Raw genomic sequence first — 17,103 nt, forward strand, 5'->3', positions numbered from 1 at the left:
AGTGTAGTCTAACATAGGATCTAGCACCTACCATCGGGAGTCTATGTAAAAAACAGGGTAAGAAAACAGTTGAGTAGTCTACCTGCTAAGAGTACTTTGCGTCTGGTGTAGCAGGCCAGTAAGTAGGCCTATTTATATTCAACATTTTCTACAAGATGTATTTTTACAATTTCTACGTATAGGCCTGCTATGTGCTTCTTTTACCAGACTAGATTTCTAAGTCTTAGTAGGTGTAAAATGCCACTACCTGTGGCGTTGTTGTGTGCATGACCTTCACAGTGATCAGTAGTGCATCAAAGTAACCAAGAGGCATGTTCGTTTCGAGGCCCCTGACCTCCCATTTCAAGGCCCAACAGGGACAGGGAGGGGGGTGTAATGAATTGGATTTGAGAAGCTCATGGCATTTCAACAAATCTGGAATCAACGTTCTTTTTAAACCTCTACGGGATCGGTGTCCCTAAACCGGGATGGTTGTTGCTCAATGTGCGATAATGTGACTAGAAAATATACAACAGCCAACTTTCCGTGACATAGACATGTCTTATATGGGCAGAAAGCTTATATTCTTGTTAATCTAACTGTATAGTCCAGTTTACAGTAGCTATTACAGAAAGGGAAAATACAGTGCTATTGTTTGACGATAGAGCACAACAACAAAACACTTTTATCACGGCAACTGGTCTGACACATTCACCTCTGAAGGTAAATGATGTACTTACATTCAGTAATCTTTCTCTGATTTGTCATCCTGAAGGTCCCAGAGATAAAATGTAGTGTAGGTTTGTTTAAAAAAATAAAATGTTATATTCAAATGTAGGAGCTGGGTTCTACAGTTTGACCCCACTGCTGTCTCTGGCTCCACACCTACCCCGCCCGGCCATCTAGATATGTGAAGGTTAGTGTATTTTCTGTAGGGAAGCTAATGATCCATCATGTATGACATTCCTGGGAGTGTGTAAACTTTCTTTTTTTTATTACCATAACATTTTTGTGTGTTCTCTATAGTTATGTACTTAAAAATTCATACATTTACCAATTTGGCATATTTGGGCAAACTCCTGGCAGACTTAATAAAAAATATTGTGTAGTGAGGAAATTCTTCACTGGATCAGTCTGAAACTTTGCACACACACTGCTGCCATCTTGTGGACAAAATCGAAATTATACATAGGAGCCTATCTTAATGTTTGGCCTTTCTCTTGCATTTCAAAGATGATGAAAACACATGTTTTTTTGTTTGTATTGTCTTTTGCCAGGTCTAATTAGTTATATTCTCCTACATTAATTTCACATTTCCAAAAACTATGCATATCCTTGCTTAATGTCCTGAGTTACAGGCAGTTAGATTTGGGTATGTCATTTTAGGCGAAAATTTAAAAAAAAAGGGTCCGATCCTTAAGAGGTTTTTCAAAGTAGGCTACACTTTTCTGTGAAGTTGACAAATCAACACACTATCACAGCTTATTGTGAATTAGACACAAATTACTTAATGGAAATTCATGACAGGCACAAGAAAAAGTAATTTTTCTTGTGTATTACACGATTTCTTCACAACGCATTTCTTTTTACACAAGTTTCTTTTCTTACAGCACATTTGTGTACATTACACAAATTCCAATTAGTTGTGGCTAACGTTAGCTAGGGTAGCTAGGTGGATAACATTAGTTAGGCTAGGGGTTACGGTTAGCGTTTAAGGTTAGAGTTAGCTTTAGGGGTTAGGATTAGAGGTTAAGGTTAGGTAACAGGCTAGGTAAGTAGTTGAAGAGTTAAAGTTACAGTTAGGAGTTAGGTTAAAGGGTTAGAGGAAGGGTTAGGGGAAGGGTTAGCTAACATACGAAGTAGTTGCAAAGTAGCTAAAAATGTGTAAGTAGTTGCAAAGATGCTAATTAGCTAAAATGCTAAATTTGTCGATGATGAGATTCGAACACATAACCTTTGGCCCACCCATCCAACCAGCCAACCTCCATCCTATCGTTTATGTCTTAAGTAACCTACTGTCTTTATGTTATTGAAATGCACTGTATACAAAATTGTAGGTCAATTATTTCCTCCCCTAATTCTGTCTGTTCCTCAGCTCTATTCCCGGCTTCAACATTAATTGTTGTATGTCTTTGTCTTACCCGGTTCTGACGCTGTTCCTGTCTCGTTCCATGTCTGTGCTAAATTGTCACGCCCTGACCTGAGAGAGTTGTTTTTCTCTGTTTGGTTAGGTCAGGGTGTGACATGGGGTGGGCATTCTATGTGTTGTATGTCTATGTTGTTTTTTCTTTATTGGCCCGAGTGTGGTTTCCAATCAGAGGCAGCTGTCATTCGTTGTCTCTGATTGGGAATCATACTTAGGCAGCCCTTTTTCCCACAGTCAGTTGTGGGATCTTGTCTTTGTGTTGCATGTGTTTGCACGCATAGCTTTTCGTTCGTTGTATTGTTTTTTTTCTGGTTCACATTTAAAATAAAGTATGATGAACCCAACTCACGCTGCACCTTGGTCTACCTCATATGCGTTCTCCTGTTCTATTGGTTTTCTTTGAACTTTAATTATTTATCAGCCAAAGGCCTTATCCTAGTTATATTAGAAACCCATAATAGTTGTTGCATCTTTAGATCTTCCCTGTTTCAAAATTTCTAACAGATATTTCCCGCAATTGCATTTTGGAACATTTGTGCATAGGCCTACCGCCATGTGCACATTGCTGTGCTTAAAATGTGAGGAAATAATAGTTTATCAACATTTTAAGCTAAATGTTCTGATCTGTTCCATCAGCCATATTAACAGATACAGCATATACCACCACTACACTACTTTGATACGCATTCTGGGGTGAGTATTAAGAAGTGAGTTTATACACAATGGCCACTGAAAAATAAGTGTGTATATGGCGTTTACCCACAGATACCCGCTACTACACCATTGAGAGAGAGCCCCATTGTCCCATGGGTTTTTAGGGTGGCAGGTAGCAGTTAGCGTGGCCAGTAACCGAAAGCTAGCTGGTTTGAATACCCGACCGACAAGGTGAACAGTCTGTTGATGTGCCCTTGAGAAAGGCACTTAACCCTAATTTGTACCAATTATGGCTGACCCTGTAAAACAACACATTTCACTGCACCAATCCGATGTATGTAACAATGCAACATTTTTTATTTATTTTTATTTATCCATTATCCTTTACACTGTCACGGGACACGGCCCTCTTTTCAGTACACCCTAGAGTGATTTACATCATTTGATGGTTCAAATTTCCTTATGATAGCGTCAGTGTCACAAAAGTGACAGGGCCATCTCAAAATGGTTGAAGCCAAACTATGTTCTGTCATGGTGGTGTGTAGTACTTAGTATTGACCAAAGCGTGTCGCTATAATTATTTTTATGATGAAAACAGTTTGGATCATATCTATTTTGCATGAAGTTGATAAATTACCATATACAGAATGATGCATTATATATATATATATATATATATATATATATATATATATATATATATATATATATATATATATACACGTATGCATAATAAAGGCTTCCAGATCTAATTAAGTTAGTTAAGGTTACGACAGACGAGTTTAGAAAACGTAGGCTTTGTTTGAGGAATGCACGCACTAAATTGGGGAGAGATGTTAGCTATACTACATAAGCATGTAAGTGTGTTGAACGCAGTGGCTCAGTAAAATGTAGACGTGACGCATTTGAATGTAGTTTTCTTTCCTTTTTGAGTTAATGACCTTAATTGACAGCTATAAAATCCTTCTCCAGGCATAATTCGATTAAATAAAAGTAGTGGAGTATGGGCACTGTACTCGATATACTCGAAAATTAGGAAGCGGGTGTATTAATTCCCAGCATGCCTTTGTGCATACATTTAGGCTATTACATATATAAATATAATAATACTGACAAATGTTGCCATTAAAATTGTATGATAAATTGAATTTCAAGTTGCGAAGACTGCGATACGCTGACCTTGCAGTTTGGGTAATATTGCTTTTTAAACCGTTACCGGGTGTTATAATGAATTGAAGCTGCTCGGAGCCGTTTCGTTTGTTCTATAGTACGCTCTGGTTTCTCTTCAGATCGCATAAATCTTTCGCCTTTTACTAAAGATTTCCGTGGAGAGGAACATTATGAGTATCATCAAATTTTTTGATGTCCGGCCGTATGGTTGGGCTCACTACTCTTGTGAATGAAAACGATTGGCAGTTTGTTGAGACGGAGGTATATATATATATATATATATGTATTCTAACCATACAAAGACCCAGAGTTACCTCTGCTGCAGAGGATAAATTCATTAGAGTTACCTGCACCTCAGATTGCAGCCCAAACAAATGCTTCACAGAGTTCAAGTAACAGACACATCTCAACATCAACTGTTCAGAGGACCTGCTGTATGGCCGCCTATTCAAATTGTCACCATAAGAGCCATGCTTGCATTTAAATATATAATGTTATTATATATCTATATATTGAAATATTCTATCATATTTTGAATAAATTTAAGACACTATTTACAATCATTCCATGTGACACTGCTAGCATTCACACAGGATAATGAAGGCTGCATTGTCCCCATCACTGGATCAATACATGACACAAGTAGTATCTGTATTGACTATTTTGTAGACACAAGCTGAACCGATTCCCTCTTTAGGTTGGACACAAAAGTCATGAATCATGATAGACACAAAAATCAGTGAATGCAAAATACTGATTAAAAAAGAGGACTTTATTTCGAATTGATTTCACCACTATGATGGTGTCACAGAGGATGCATATCAAGAAAGACAATAAATGGGAAAAGCCTGCACTCCCCTGTTATTACTTCAATAGTAAATTAATAACAAATGACTGTAGCATAATGTTACAACATTGCATCAATGATAGGCCTACATTTGTCTGGCAAAAGTTTGTGGGTCTCTGTCAGCCAGGATTACATTGTCTATATAAATACAACAAATACACAGCACACTGTTTTGTTAAAGATGATAAAAGACTGGCCGAAGCAAAAAAATTACAACATGCACTTTAACAAGCCCCCTTGAACATTTGCATCAAGGGGAAAATGAAGCACTAGAATTTAATCTGACTATATATAAAAAGGAACTACTACAATAAGAGTAAGCAATACATTATTAGCCTCCAAGACAATTTAGTTTGCATAACACAAATAATGTAAAAATCCTAGTTACTTAGTAGACACAGTCAGTAGTTTCAGCCATTGGGTTTAGTAACTTTTTTTGCTTCAAGTTTCTGAAGATGAAGTTTCAGGTTGTCCGGTTTTGATCACATTGAAATGACACAAACATGTTCACTTTTTAGGTGTCCACCACACATTCCTGGTCCTACGTCACACGTCTCTGTCCAGCTCGGATTGCATGGCCAGCTGATCCAGTTCACCAGGGTGGGTAGGCTGCAGTATTAAGTTACACTCAACACAATTTACAGCCCTCAAACAGCTTACACATTCACCAGATCAGCTCTATAGGCCCCTACAGGTGGAAAATACAAGTGTTAGTGTAAGTGTTGTGTTAGAAAATGTTGTGATTATGTGTTTAGGTCTTGGGTTTGGTGTAATTTCTTTGCTTGGGCCGGTCTGTGGTTATGGTCCTGGTGACGGTGTGACTCTAGACCTGTGGTTATTGTTGTGATCCGGTCAGGCTCAGATCTCCTGGAGCAGGTCAGTGGGAAAGAAGCCCAGCTTACGGCCTGTGCTGACCTTCAAGTAGCCATTCACCTCCTCTCCCTTCTTCACCACGATCTGCAACACAAAGAGAATGGAAGACAGTGTTGTGGCTCCACAGAGGTACAATAATTGTTGAAGATGACCAGACCAATGATGTAAAGTACTTAAGTAAAAATACTTTAAAGTACTACTAAAGTTTTTTGGGTATCTGTAGTTTACTTTACTTTACTATTTAAAGTACCAGACAAAAGTTTGGACACACCTACTCATTCAAGGGGGTTTCTTTATTTTTACTATTTTCTACATTGAAGAATAATAGTGAAGACATCAAATATATGAAATAACACATATGGAATCATGTAGTAACCAAAAAAGTGTTAAACAAATCATAATATATTTTAGGTTCTTCAAAGTAGACACCCTTTCAATTGATGATTGCTTTGCACACTCTTGGCATTCTCTCAACCAGCTTCATGAGGTAGTCACCTGGAATGCATTTCAATTAACAGGTGTGCCTTGTTAAAAGTTCATTTGTGGAATTTCTTTCCTTGCGTTTGAGCCAATCAGTTGTGTTGTGACAAGGTAGGGGTAGTTTCATAAGATTTGGTAAAAGACCAAGCCCATATTATGGCAACAACAGCTCAAATAAGCAAAGAGAAACGACAGTCCATCATTACTTTAAGACATGAAGGTCACTCAATCTGTGCAGTCACAAAAACCATCAAGCGCTATGATGATACTGGCTCTCATGAGGACCGCCACAGGAAATGAAGACCCAGAGTTACTTCTGCTGCAGAGGATAAGTTCATTAGAGTTAACTGCACCTCAGATTGCAACCCAAATAAATGCTTCACAGAGTTCAAGTAACAGACACATCTCAACATCAACTGTTCAAAGGAACCTGTGTGAATCAGGCCTTCATGGTCAAATTGCTGCAAAGAAACCACTACTAAAGGACACCAGTAATAAAAAGAGATGTGCTTGGGCCAAGAAACATGAGCAATGGACATTAGACCAGTGGAAATCTGTCCTTTGGTCTGATGAGTCCAAATTTGAGATGTGTGGTTCCAACCGCCATGTCTTTGTGAGACTCAGAGTAGGTGAACAGATGATCTCTGCATGTGTGGTGCCCACTGCGAAGCATGGAAGAGGAGGTGTGGGGATGCTTTGATGGTGACATTGTCAGTGATTTATTTAGAATTCAAGGCACACTGAACCAGAATGGCTACCACAGCGATACACTATCCCATCAGGTTTGCAATTAATGGGACAATCATTTGTTTTTCAACAAGACAATTACCCAAAACACACCTCCATGCTGTGTAAGGGCTATTTGACCAAGGATAGTGATGGAGTGCTGCATCAGATGACCTGGCCTCCACAATCACCCGACCTCAACCCAAATGAGATGGTTTGGGATGAGTGAAGGAAAAGCAGCCAACAAGTGCTCAGCATATGTGGGAACTCCTTCAACACTGTTGGAAAAGCATTCCTCGTAAAGCTGGTTGAGAGAATGCCAAGAGTGTGCAAAGCAATCATCAAGGCAGAGGGTGGCTACTTTGAAGAATCTAAAATCTCAAATATATTTTGATTTGTTTAACACTTTTTTGGTTACTACATGATTCCGTATGTGTTATTTCATAGTTTTGATGTCTTCACTATTATTCTACAATGTAGACAATAGTAAAAATGTAAAAAACCCATTGAATGTGTAGGTGTGTCCAAAGTTTTGACTGGTACAGTATATTGTTGACTACTTTTACTTCACTACATTCCTAAAGAAAATAATGTACATTTTACTCCTTACATTTTCCCTGACACCCAAAAGTACTTTTGAATGCTTTGCATGACAGGAAAATGGTACAATTCACGTACTTATCAAGAGAACATGCCTGGTCAACCCTACTGCCTCTGATCTGCTGCACTCACTAAACACACATTATTTGTTTGTAAATTATGTCTGAGTGTTGGAGTGTGCCCCTTGCTATCCGTAAATACAAATAACAAGAAAATGGTGCCGTCTTGTTTGCTTAATATAAGGAATTAGAAATGATTTTACTTGTTGTTTACTTTTGATACTTACATATATTTAAAACCAGATACTTTTACTCAAATAGTATTTTACTGAGTGACTTTCACTTTTACTTGAGTCATTTTCTATTAAGGTATCTTTACTTTTACTCAAGTATGACAATTGGATACTTTTTCCACCACAGGACCAGACACACACACGCACAGTAGCAACCGTCATTACAGTCACTGTCCACATGCACACATCCATCCATGCTGCTCATGATCATAAATCAGCTGACATCAGTTTCCTGTGCAAAGAAAAACAAAGAAAAATATTATTTTCATAGACACAGACAGCTGACCTGGATCAAATACTTGAGCTGGGCTTGATTCAGCGTGACCAGCAATAGCTAAATAAAGCAGGCCTCAATTACACTACTTTCAACTGCTGTATGTGATAGTATTTGACTCAGGCCTGATACACAGACACCTGTTTCTTACCTGGTCTTTTTTCAGTGTTATCTGACCCATCTCTCTGTTTCCCACGACAGAGCGCGTCACCTTGAACACCCTCTCTCCCGTTTTTATTCTAATGATGTAATTGGTTGGGAGGTAACCTGTCTTCTCCCCAATCTTCCCCTGAGAATAAAAAATTGCCCTTATTTACCGATGGTGACAATAAAATAGAAAGCAGACCTCATGGGGCAGTATTATTATTTTTTATTTTTTTATTTCACCTTTATTTAACTAGGTAGGCCAGTTGAGAGCAAGTTCTCATTTACAACTGCGACTTGGCCAAGATAAAACAAAGCAGTGCAACAAAAGCAAAAACACAGAGTTATACATAAACAAATGTAGAGTCAATAACACAATAGAAATATCTATATACAGTGTGTGCAAATGTAGAAGAGTAGGGAGGTAAGGCAATAAATAGGCCATAGAGGCGAAATAATTACAATTTAGCATTAACACTGGAGTGATAGATGTGCAGATGATGATGTGCAAGTAGAGATACCGGGGTGCAAAAGAGCAAGAGGATAAATAACAATAAGGGGGTGAGGTAGTTGTGTGTGCTATTTACAGATTGGCTGTGTACAGGTACAGTGATCGGTAAGCTGCTTTGACAGCTGATGCTTAAAGTTAGAGATAGAAGACTCCAGCTTCAGTGATTTTTGCAATTCGTTCCAGTCATTGGCAGCAGAGAACTGGAAGGAAAGGCGGCCAAAGGAAGTGTTGGCTTTGGGGGTGACCAGTGAAATATACCTGCTGGAGCGCGTGCTCGGATGGGTGTTGCTATGGTGACCAGTGAGCTGAGGTAAGGCGGGGCTTTATCTAGCAAAGACTTATAGATGACCTGGAGCCAGTGGGTTTGGCAACGAATATGTAGTGAGGGCCAGCCAACGAGAGCATACAGGTCGCAGTGGTGGGTAGTATATGGGGATTTGGTGACAAAACGGATGGCACTGTGATAGACTACATCCAGTTTGCTGAGTAGAGTGTTGGAGGCTGTTTTGTAAATGACATCGCTGAAGTCAGGGATCGGTAGGATAGTCAGTTTTACGAGGGTATGTTTGGCAGCATGAGTGAAGGAGGCTTTGTTGCTAAATAGGAAGCTGATTCTAGATTTAATTTTGGATTGGAGATGATTAATGTGAGTCTAGAAGGAGAGTTTACAGTCTAACCAGACACCTAGGTATTTGTAGTTGTACACATATTCTAAGTCAGAACCATCCAGAGTAGTGATGCTAGTCAGGCGGACGGGTGCGGGCAGCAATCAGTTGAAGAGCATGCATTTAGTTTTACTAGCATTTAAAAGCAGTTGGAGGCCACGGAAGGAGTGTTGTATGGCATTGAAGCTCGTTTGGAGGTTTGTTAGCACAGTGTCCAAAGAAGGGCCAGATGTATACAGAATGGTGTCGTCTGCGTAGAGGTGGATCAGAGAATCACCAGCAGCAAGAGCGACATCATTGATATATACAGAGAAAATAGTCAGCCTGAGAATTGAACCCTTTGGCACCCCATAGAGACTACTAGCAGAGTCATTGCTAGTTTTGATCATTGTCAGCTTGCATGACAATTGTTTCAGGAACACTTACCCTCCACCATTCTTCATTGGCATCATCAATTATAGTGATTCGATCACCAGGACTGAAAGACACAAAGGTTTGTATATTTTTATCAAATTGTATCAAATGTTTCACATTACCACAAGACTGAAATGTTGGACATAAAACATAATTCATACAATATAAGGAAATGTATAGGTAAACCCACTGGAAGTCAAGGTCGTCTTTCTCAATAGCCTTGAAGCGATACAGAGCCAGGTAGTAATGTGACTGATTTCCCATGTTTCCCATCTCCTTCTTTTTCTGTAGCAAACATACACCAATGTTTATTTAACTACTAATTGTATTGATGTAGCAGACAGGGTGTTATTATTGATATTTACATGGTTAGTGTATACATGATGTCAGGCAGTTACAGTCCCTTACCTTGTCATCTGCTTTGTCAGCCTTGTCTCCTTTCTTATCCCCTTCTGGCTTTCCTACAAGGACATCACACAGGGTCTTTGTAGAGTTTCAATACAACAATGGTCAACTCCACAACTTTATAATCAGTATTACATTTATTTTATGTTGCTCCTTGACATTCAGTGTAAGATATTCATTTTTTGTTCTGTACTGGATGTCATTCTGGTTAGTCTGGGAAAAGGTTGACATACATACAGTACCAGTCAAAAGTTTGGACACACCTACTCATTCAAGGGTTTTTCTTTATTTTTATTATTTTCTACATTGTAGAATAATAGTGAACACATCAAAACTATGAAATAACACATATGGAATCATGTAGTAACCAAAAAAGTGTTAAACAATTTAAAATATATTTTGGATTTTAGATTCTTCAAAGTAGCCCCCCTTTGCCTTGATGATAGCTTACCACATTCTTGGTATTCTCTCAACCAGCTTCACCTGGAATGCTTTTCCATCAGTCTTGAAGAAGTTCCCACATATGCTGAGCACTTGTTGGCTGCTTTACCTTCAATCTGCGGTCCAACTCATCCCAAACCATCTCAATTGGGTTGAGGTCGGGTGATTGAGGAGGCCAGGTCATCTGATGCAACACTCCATCACTCTCCTTGGTCAAATAGCGCTTACACAGCCTGGCGGTGTGTTGGGTCATTGTCCTGTTGAAAAACAAATGATAGTCCCACTAAGTGCAAACCAGATGGGATGGTGTATCGCTACAGAATGCTGTGGTAGCCATGCTGGTTCAGTGTGCCTTAAAATCTAAATAAATCACTGACAGTGTCACCAGCAAAGCACCCCCACACATCACACCTCCTCCTCCATGCTTCACGGTGGGAACCACACATGCAGAGATCATCTGTTCACCAACTCTGCATCTCACAAATACACGGTGGTTGGAACCAAAAATCTCAAATTTGGACAAATGTCCACTGGTCTAATATCCATTGCTCGTGTTTCTTGGCCCAAGCAAGTCTTTTCTTATTATTGGTGTCCTTTAGTAGTGGTTTCTTTGCAGCAATTCGACCATGAAAGCCTGATTCACGCAATCTCCTCTGAACAGTTGATGTTGAGATGTGTCTGTTACTTGAACTCTGTGAAGCATTTATTTGGGTTGCAATCTGAGGTGCAGTTAACTCTAATGAACTTATCCTCTGCAGCAGAGGTAACTCTGGGTCTTCCTTTCCTGTGGTGGTCCTCATGAGAGCCAGTTTCATCATAACATTTGCTGGTTTTTGCGACTGCACTTGAAGAAACTTTCAAAGTTCTGAAAATGTTCCTAATTGACTGACCTTCATGTCTTAAAGTAATGATGGACAGTCGTTTCTTTTTGCTTATTTGATCTGTTCTTGCCATAATATGGGCTTGGTCTTTTAACAAATAGGGCTATCTTCTGTATACCACCCCTACCTTTTTACAACCCAACTGATTGGCCAAAACGCATTGAGAAGGAAAGAAATCCCACAAATTAACAAGGCACACCTTTTAATTGAAATGCACTCCAGGTGACTACCTCATGAAGCTGGTTGAGAGAATGCCAAGAGTGTGCAAAGCAATCATCAAGGCAGAGGGTGGCTACTTTGAAGAATCTAAAATCTAAAATATATTTTGATTTGTTTAACACTTTTTTGGTTACTACATGATTCCATATGTGTTATTTCATAGTTGTGATGTCTTCACTATTATTCTACAATGTAGAAAATAGTAAAAAATAAATAAAAACCCTGGAATGAGTAGGTGTGTCTAAACTTTTTCCTGGTCCTGTATATTGTTTAGCAACTGCTTGACAACCAACCACCCCTTATGCTTCGGTTTATTTACCATTCACTTTGATGAGCTTCAATATCATTTCATATGGCACAATTTGCTTAAATAAAATACAAATAAAGTGTATTTTTGTATAGTTGATGCAGTGGAACCATAGATGGCATCACCTTGAATTGTCACATGCTTCAATATGGACATGCTCATCCTTTTTCAATACCTTCTGCCTGCTCGTCTTCTTTGGGTTGTTGGGATTCCTCTTCCTCCATCATCATCATCATCATCTTGGAGGGAAAAAAAGATGGTTAACATACCATGTATGATCCCTATGCAAATGGTTGTCAGTAAATTACACCACTTATCGTCATTCATTTCTTTTTTGGCTAATATGTGCCATGTACACAGAGTTCCACACTCACATTCTTCTTGTCCTCAGACCCCTTCTTGCGCTCCTTGTTTGCCATGACGACCCCAACCCGCAGGGTGTCAAACACAGGGTCATTACGGTTGGAGTGGGCTAGACAGGAGGGAAGCAGCATAGGGAGCACATATAATAAAACATAAGTTGAACACTTGTTGAGATGGTTAGTGTCTTACCTGCATCTGTCTGGTCACTACTGTATAGAGGGGAGCTGTAGGCCCGTCTGAAACCTGGGGGCTATAGGAGAGAAAGCAAAATGAATTTGTAGAATCATTTTTGTTTCTGGCAACTGCATGCAATGGCAACATGATTATGTTCTGACATTATAATGACTATCTAAATTATGAATTGAAAATGTCTTACAATTTTGCCAAAGCACTTCTGATACTCAACATAGGACTGGCACGAGTGGTGGATGTTGGTCTTGCAGTTTTTGCACCGTAGAGCAAACTTGTTGTTGACTGAAAGGTTGAAAAGTCAACTATAAGAAGCTAGTCAGTATTATTAATCTTCAGCTTTACAGATACTATTAATAAATACAAGAGACACTGTGGTCAATGGTAAAACTTACGGACTATCATACGAGCACAGACGTCACAGAACTTGGGCGTCTTGCAGTAGTGGTCCTTGAACTTGTGTGGTTTGTCATTCACCAATATGACAACGGGCTCAGGCTCGGGCTCCTTCTCCTCTACTTCCACCTCCTCCTCATAAATAAAATATACCTGCAGAGAGGGTGCCTATGTCTCAATACTTTTAAAGCTTTCCTTCCTTTCCCCTCCCTAGTGACTGCTGATTGGATTGGTATATATATATATACACAATTTTTTTTACTTTTAAATATGTGTATTGTCGGAAATTTTTCAATATTACTGCACTGCAGGAGCTAGAAACACAAGCATTTTGCTACACCCACAATAACATGTGTATGTGACCAATATAATGTAATTTCATTTGATTTGATTCAGCTAGAGGTGGAACATTTTTATTGAAATCCAAAGAATCAGTCTCATCAAAACAGTGATTTCCTATCATGATCGTTATTTATATCATACAGTGTATTCGGAAAGTATTCAGACCCCTTTCCTTTTTCCACATTTTGTTATGTTACAGCCTTATTCTAAAATGGATTCAATTCGTTTTTTCCTCATCAATCTACACACAATAACCAATAATGTCAAAGAGAAAACAGCTTTTTAGAAATGTTAGCAAATATACTAAAGATAAACAGAACTACCTTATTTACATAAGTATTCAGACCCTTTGATATGAGATTCAAAATTGAGCTCAGGTGCATCCTGTTCCCATTGATCATCCTTGAGATGTTTCTAAAACTTCAGTCCACCTGTGATAAATTCAATTGATTGGACATGATTTGGAAGGGTGCACCCCTGTCTATGTAAGGTCCCACAGTTGACAGTGCATGTCAGAGCAAAAACCAAGCCAGGAGGTCGAAGGAATTATCCGTAGAGCTCCGAGACAGGATTGTGTAGAGGCACAGATCTGGGGAAGGGTACCAAAAAATGTCTGCAGCATTAAAGGTCCCCAATAACCAGTGGTGGAAAAAGTACCCAATTGTCATACTTCAGGAAAAGTAAAGATACCTTAATAGAATATTACTCAAGTAAAAGTGGAAGTCACCCAGGAAAATACTACTTGAGTAAAAGTCTAAAAGAATTTGGTTTTACATTTACATTTAAGTCATTTAGCAGACGCTCTTATCCAGAGCGACTTACAAATTGGTGCATTCACCTATAATATCCAGTAGAACAAACACTTTACAATAGTGCATCTAAATCCTTTTAAGGGGGGGGGGGGTTAGAAGGATTACTTTATCCTATCCCAGGTATTCCTTAAAGGGGTGGGGTTTCAGGTGTCTCCGGAAGGTGGTGATTGACTCCGCTGTCCTGGCATCGTGAGGGAGATTGTTCCACCATTGGGGTGCCAGAGCGGCGAACAGTTTTGACTGGGCTGAGCGGGAACTGTGCTTCCTCAGAGGTAGGGAGGCGAGCAGGCCAGAGGTGGATGAACGCAGTGCCCTTGTTTGGGTGTAGGGCCTGATCAGAGCCTGAAGGTACGGAGGTGCCGTTCCCCTCACAGCTCCGTAGGCAAGCACCATGGTCTTGTAGCGGATGCGAGCTTCAACTGGAAGCCAGTGGAGAGAGCGGAGGAGCGGGGTGACGTGAGAGAACTTGGGAAGGTTGAACACCTGACGGGCTGCGGCGTTCTGGATGAGTTGTAGGGGTTTGATGGCACAGGCAGGGAGCCCAGCCAACAGCGAGTTGCAGTAATCCAGACGGGAGATGACAAGTGCCTGGATTAGGACCTGCGCCGCTTCCTGTGTGAGGCAGGGTCGTACTCTGCGAATGTTGTAGAGCATGAACCTACAGGATCGGGTCACCGCCTTGATGTTAGTGGAGAACGACAGGGTGTTGTCCAGGATTTTAAATGTACTTAAGTATCAAAAGTAAATGTATATATCCTTTCACATTCCTTATATTATGCAAACCAGACGGCACAATTTTCTTGTTTTAAAAATGTATGGATAGCCAGGGGCACACTCCAACACTCAGACATTATGTACAAACAAAGCAGCTGTGTTTAGTGAGTCTGTCAGATCAGAGGCAGTAGGGATGACGAGGGATGTTCTCTTGATAAGTGTGTGAATTGGACCATTTTCCTGTCTTGCTAAGCATTCAAAATGTAACGAGTACTTTTGTGTGTCAGGGAAAATGTACGGAGTAAAAAGTAGATTATTTCTTTAGGAATGTAGTAAAGTAAAAGTTAAAGTACAGATACACAAAAAAAATCTACTTAAGTAGTACTTTAAAGTATTTTTACTTAAGTACTTTACACCACTGTCAATAACACAGTGGCCCCCATCATTCTTAAATGGAAGAAGTTTGGAACCACTAAGACTCTTCCTAGAGTCGGCCGCATGGCCAAACTGAGCAATCAGGGGAGAAGGGCCTTGGTCAGGGAGGTGATCAAGAACCCGATGGTCACTCTGACAGAGATCCAGAGTTCCTCTGTGGAGGTGGGAGAACCTTACAGAAGGACAACCATCTCTGCAGCACTCCACCAATCATGCCTTTATGGTAGAGTGGCCACTCCTCAGTAAAAGGCTCATGACAGCCCAAATACAGATGTGCCAAGCTCGTAGCGTCATACCTAAGAAAATTTGAGGCTGTAATCGCTGACAAAGATGCTTTCAGTGTTTTAATACTTCCTGAATACTTTCCCGAATGCACTGTACAAAAATGTCCATTGAAACCGTTATTTTACTTCTGGAGAGTAAGTGGTAAATGAAAAAAGCTCTGTGGATTTAGCCCACAGTGTCACCTTACTGCAGAATATAAATAGGGGAGCAGAGAGCCTCACATATTAAACTAATGAGGTTATTGTATTTTGACCATCCTAGTTGGCTGCTATTTTAAACTGTTTCAGTGATGGCGTTACCAACAGTGGCAGATTGGCATGCTACTCACAGTATTGTCTTCTTCTTTCACAATATTGTCAGGGGCTGTGGGGTTATCGTGGATATCCACAGAATGTTTATCTTCCAGTCTAACTCAGAGAAACAAAGAGACCATTAAGCAACATCAACAAACAAGGATATCTGACATATATTTAAGGGTGGATATTGCAGTAGCATTGTTATGGTGGCTGAGCTTTACATTTTTACCAGGTTTGACATGACTACTGCAATGAATAATCTAATACTTAAAGCTTTCCCTTGTTGTTTTGCTTAGAACCAGGTAAAACTATTATAAAGGAATATCCTATGTATTGAGTTCAATGACAGGAGAGCAGACTCACTGGTCATATTGGGCCATGGTGTAGTGTGTGAGCTCTCACTCTCGTCCTGCAGTGCTACCCACCTAAGAGAGAATACAGTTCAGGGGAACAGAAACACTGGCTCTCAATTTGAATGGGACCATTTTAATGAGACACGTGACCCAATGATGTCCTCTCCTCTCGCATGTAGTAATGAGGGAGGGGGAGATGATTTACCCACACAAGCCTGCACACACACACAAACACACACACACACTCGTCCACTCTACTATTTTGGGGCAGGGTAACTCAATCTCATCATGGCTAAATTTGGGTGCCTTGCCAGACTGGTCATGAGCTGAGAGATTTTGAAAAATTACAATGATATAAAACCAGAATCAGTCTTAGTGAGGATTTGACATTTCAGTCCCCTCTTAATGAAACTTAAAGAATTTGCTATATATCTAAATGATCAAATATATGATATCTATTTAGAAAAAGACAAAGCTGAACAGATCACACATATACACAAAAAGGGGCATGCAATATAGTTACAGTTTAGACATACTTGGTCCTACTGGTTGCTAGTCCAGTCAATGAAGAAATGAAATCTGGCATGTGGATGTATGGAAAAGGCTTTCTTCACCAGTTTCCTTTCATGTGTGATGAGCAACCTGTCACACCGGAGGCCTCCGAACCATTCCAACTCTTGATCGATGTTTCCCTTTTCAGCTTTATGCAGGTAATTTCCAAAAAGTGATCCAATGGTTAGTGGTTAGAGCAGTGAGGTGAGTGAGTGAGGGACTGTAAAGGCAGGCATCAGTTTGAGTGAGTGAGACAGCTGGGTACCGGTGACGAGGGGAAATCCGATACTCATACCCATTCCTTGGCCCTGCAGATCAGTCATGGCTAGAAGGGATCC

The 17,103-nt window shown here is 39.9% G+C and overlaps 1 protein-coding gene and 1 non-coding gene across 4 annotated transcripts; one reads left to right on the plus strand and one right to left on the minus strand.

Moving 5' to 3' along the window:
• The first annotated feature begins 4,048 nt into the window (after window positions 1–4,048).
• LOC115169035 (U5 spliceosomal RNA) lies at window positions 4,049–4,164 on the plus strand. Its single transcript, XR_003870809.1, has one exon. It is a non-coding gene; the product is annotated as a U5 spliceosomal RNA (small nuclear RNA).
• Window positions 4,165–4,703: 539 nt separating this feature from the next.
• LOC115168341 (SH3 and cysteine-rich domain-containing protein 3) lies at window positions 4,704–17,017 on the minus strand. 3 transcript variants are annotated; one of them, XM_029723500.1, is made up of 14 exons: window positions 16,750–17,017; window positions 16,224–16,285; window positions 15,893–15,971; window positions 12,976–13,129; window positions 12,768–12,865; window positions 12,581–12,641; window positions 12,403–12,500; window positions 12,204–12,267; window positions 10,184–10,236; window positions 9,966–10,060; window positions 9,788–9,839; window positions 8,193–8,330; window positions 5,626–5,753; window positions 4,704–5,484 (listed from the first exon to the last, which is right to left on the minus strand). In XM_029723500.1, exons 2-13 carry the CDS (start codon window positions 16,238–16,240, stop codon window positions 5,655–5,657), a joined length of 1,008 nt encoding a protein of 335 aa, XP_029579360.1. In that variant the 5' UTR covers window positions 16,241–16,285; window positions 16,750–17,017; the 3' UTR covers window positions 4,704–5,484; window positions 5,626–5,654. The 3 variants fall into 3 exon arrangements, with proteins under 3 accessions (XP_029579360.1, XP_029579359.1, XP_029579361.1); XM_029723499.1 differs by having other exon boundaries at window positions 4,704–5,753; window positions 16,750–17,016; XM_029723501.1 differs by lacking the exons at window positions 4,704–5,484; window positions 5,626–5,753 and adding an exon at window positions 7,824–7,999.
• Between the last annotated feature and the right edge of the window lie 86 nt (window positions 17,018–17,103).

This window comes from Salmo trutta, chromosome 30, assembly GCF_901001165.1.
Source record: "Salmo trutta chromosome 30, fSalTru1.1, whole genome shotgun sequence".
NCBI lineage: Eukaryota > Metazoa > Chordata > Actinopteri > Salmoniformes > Salmonidae > Salmo > Salmo trutta.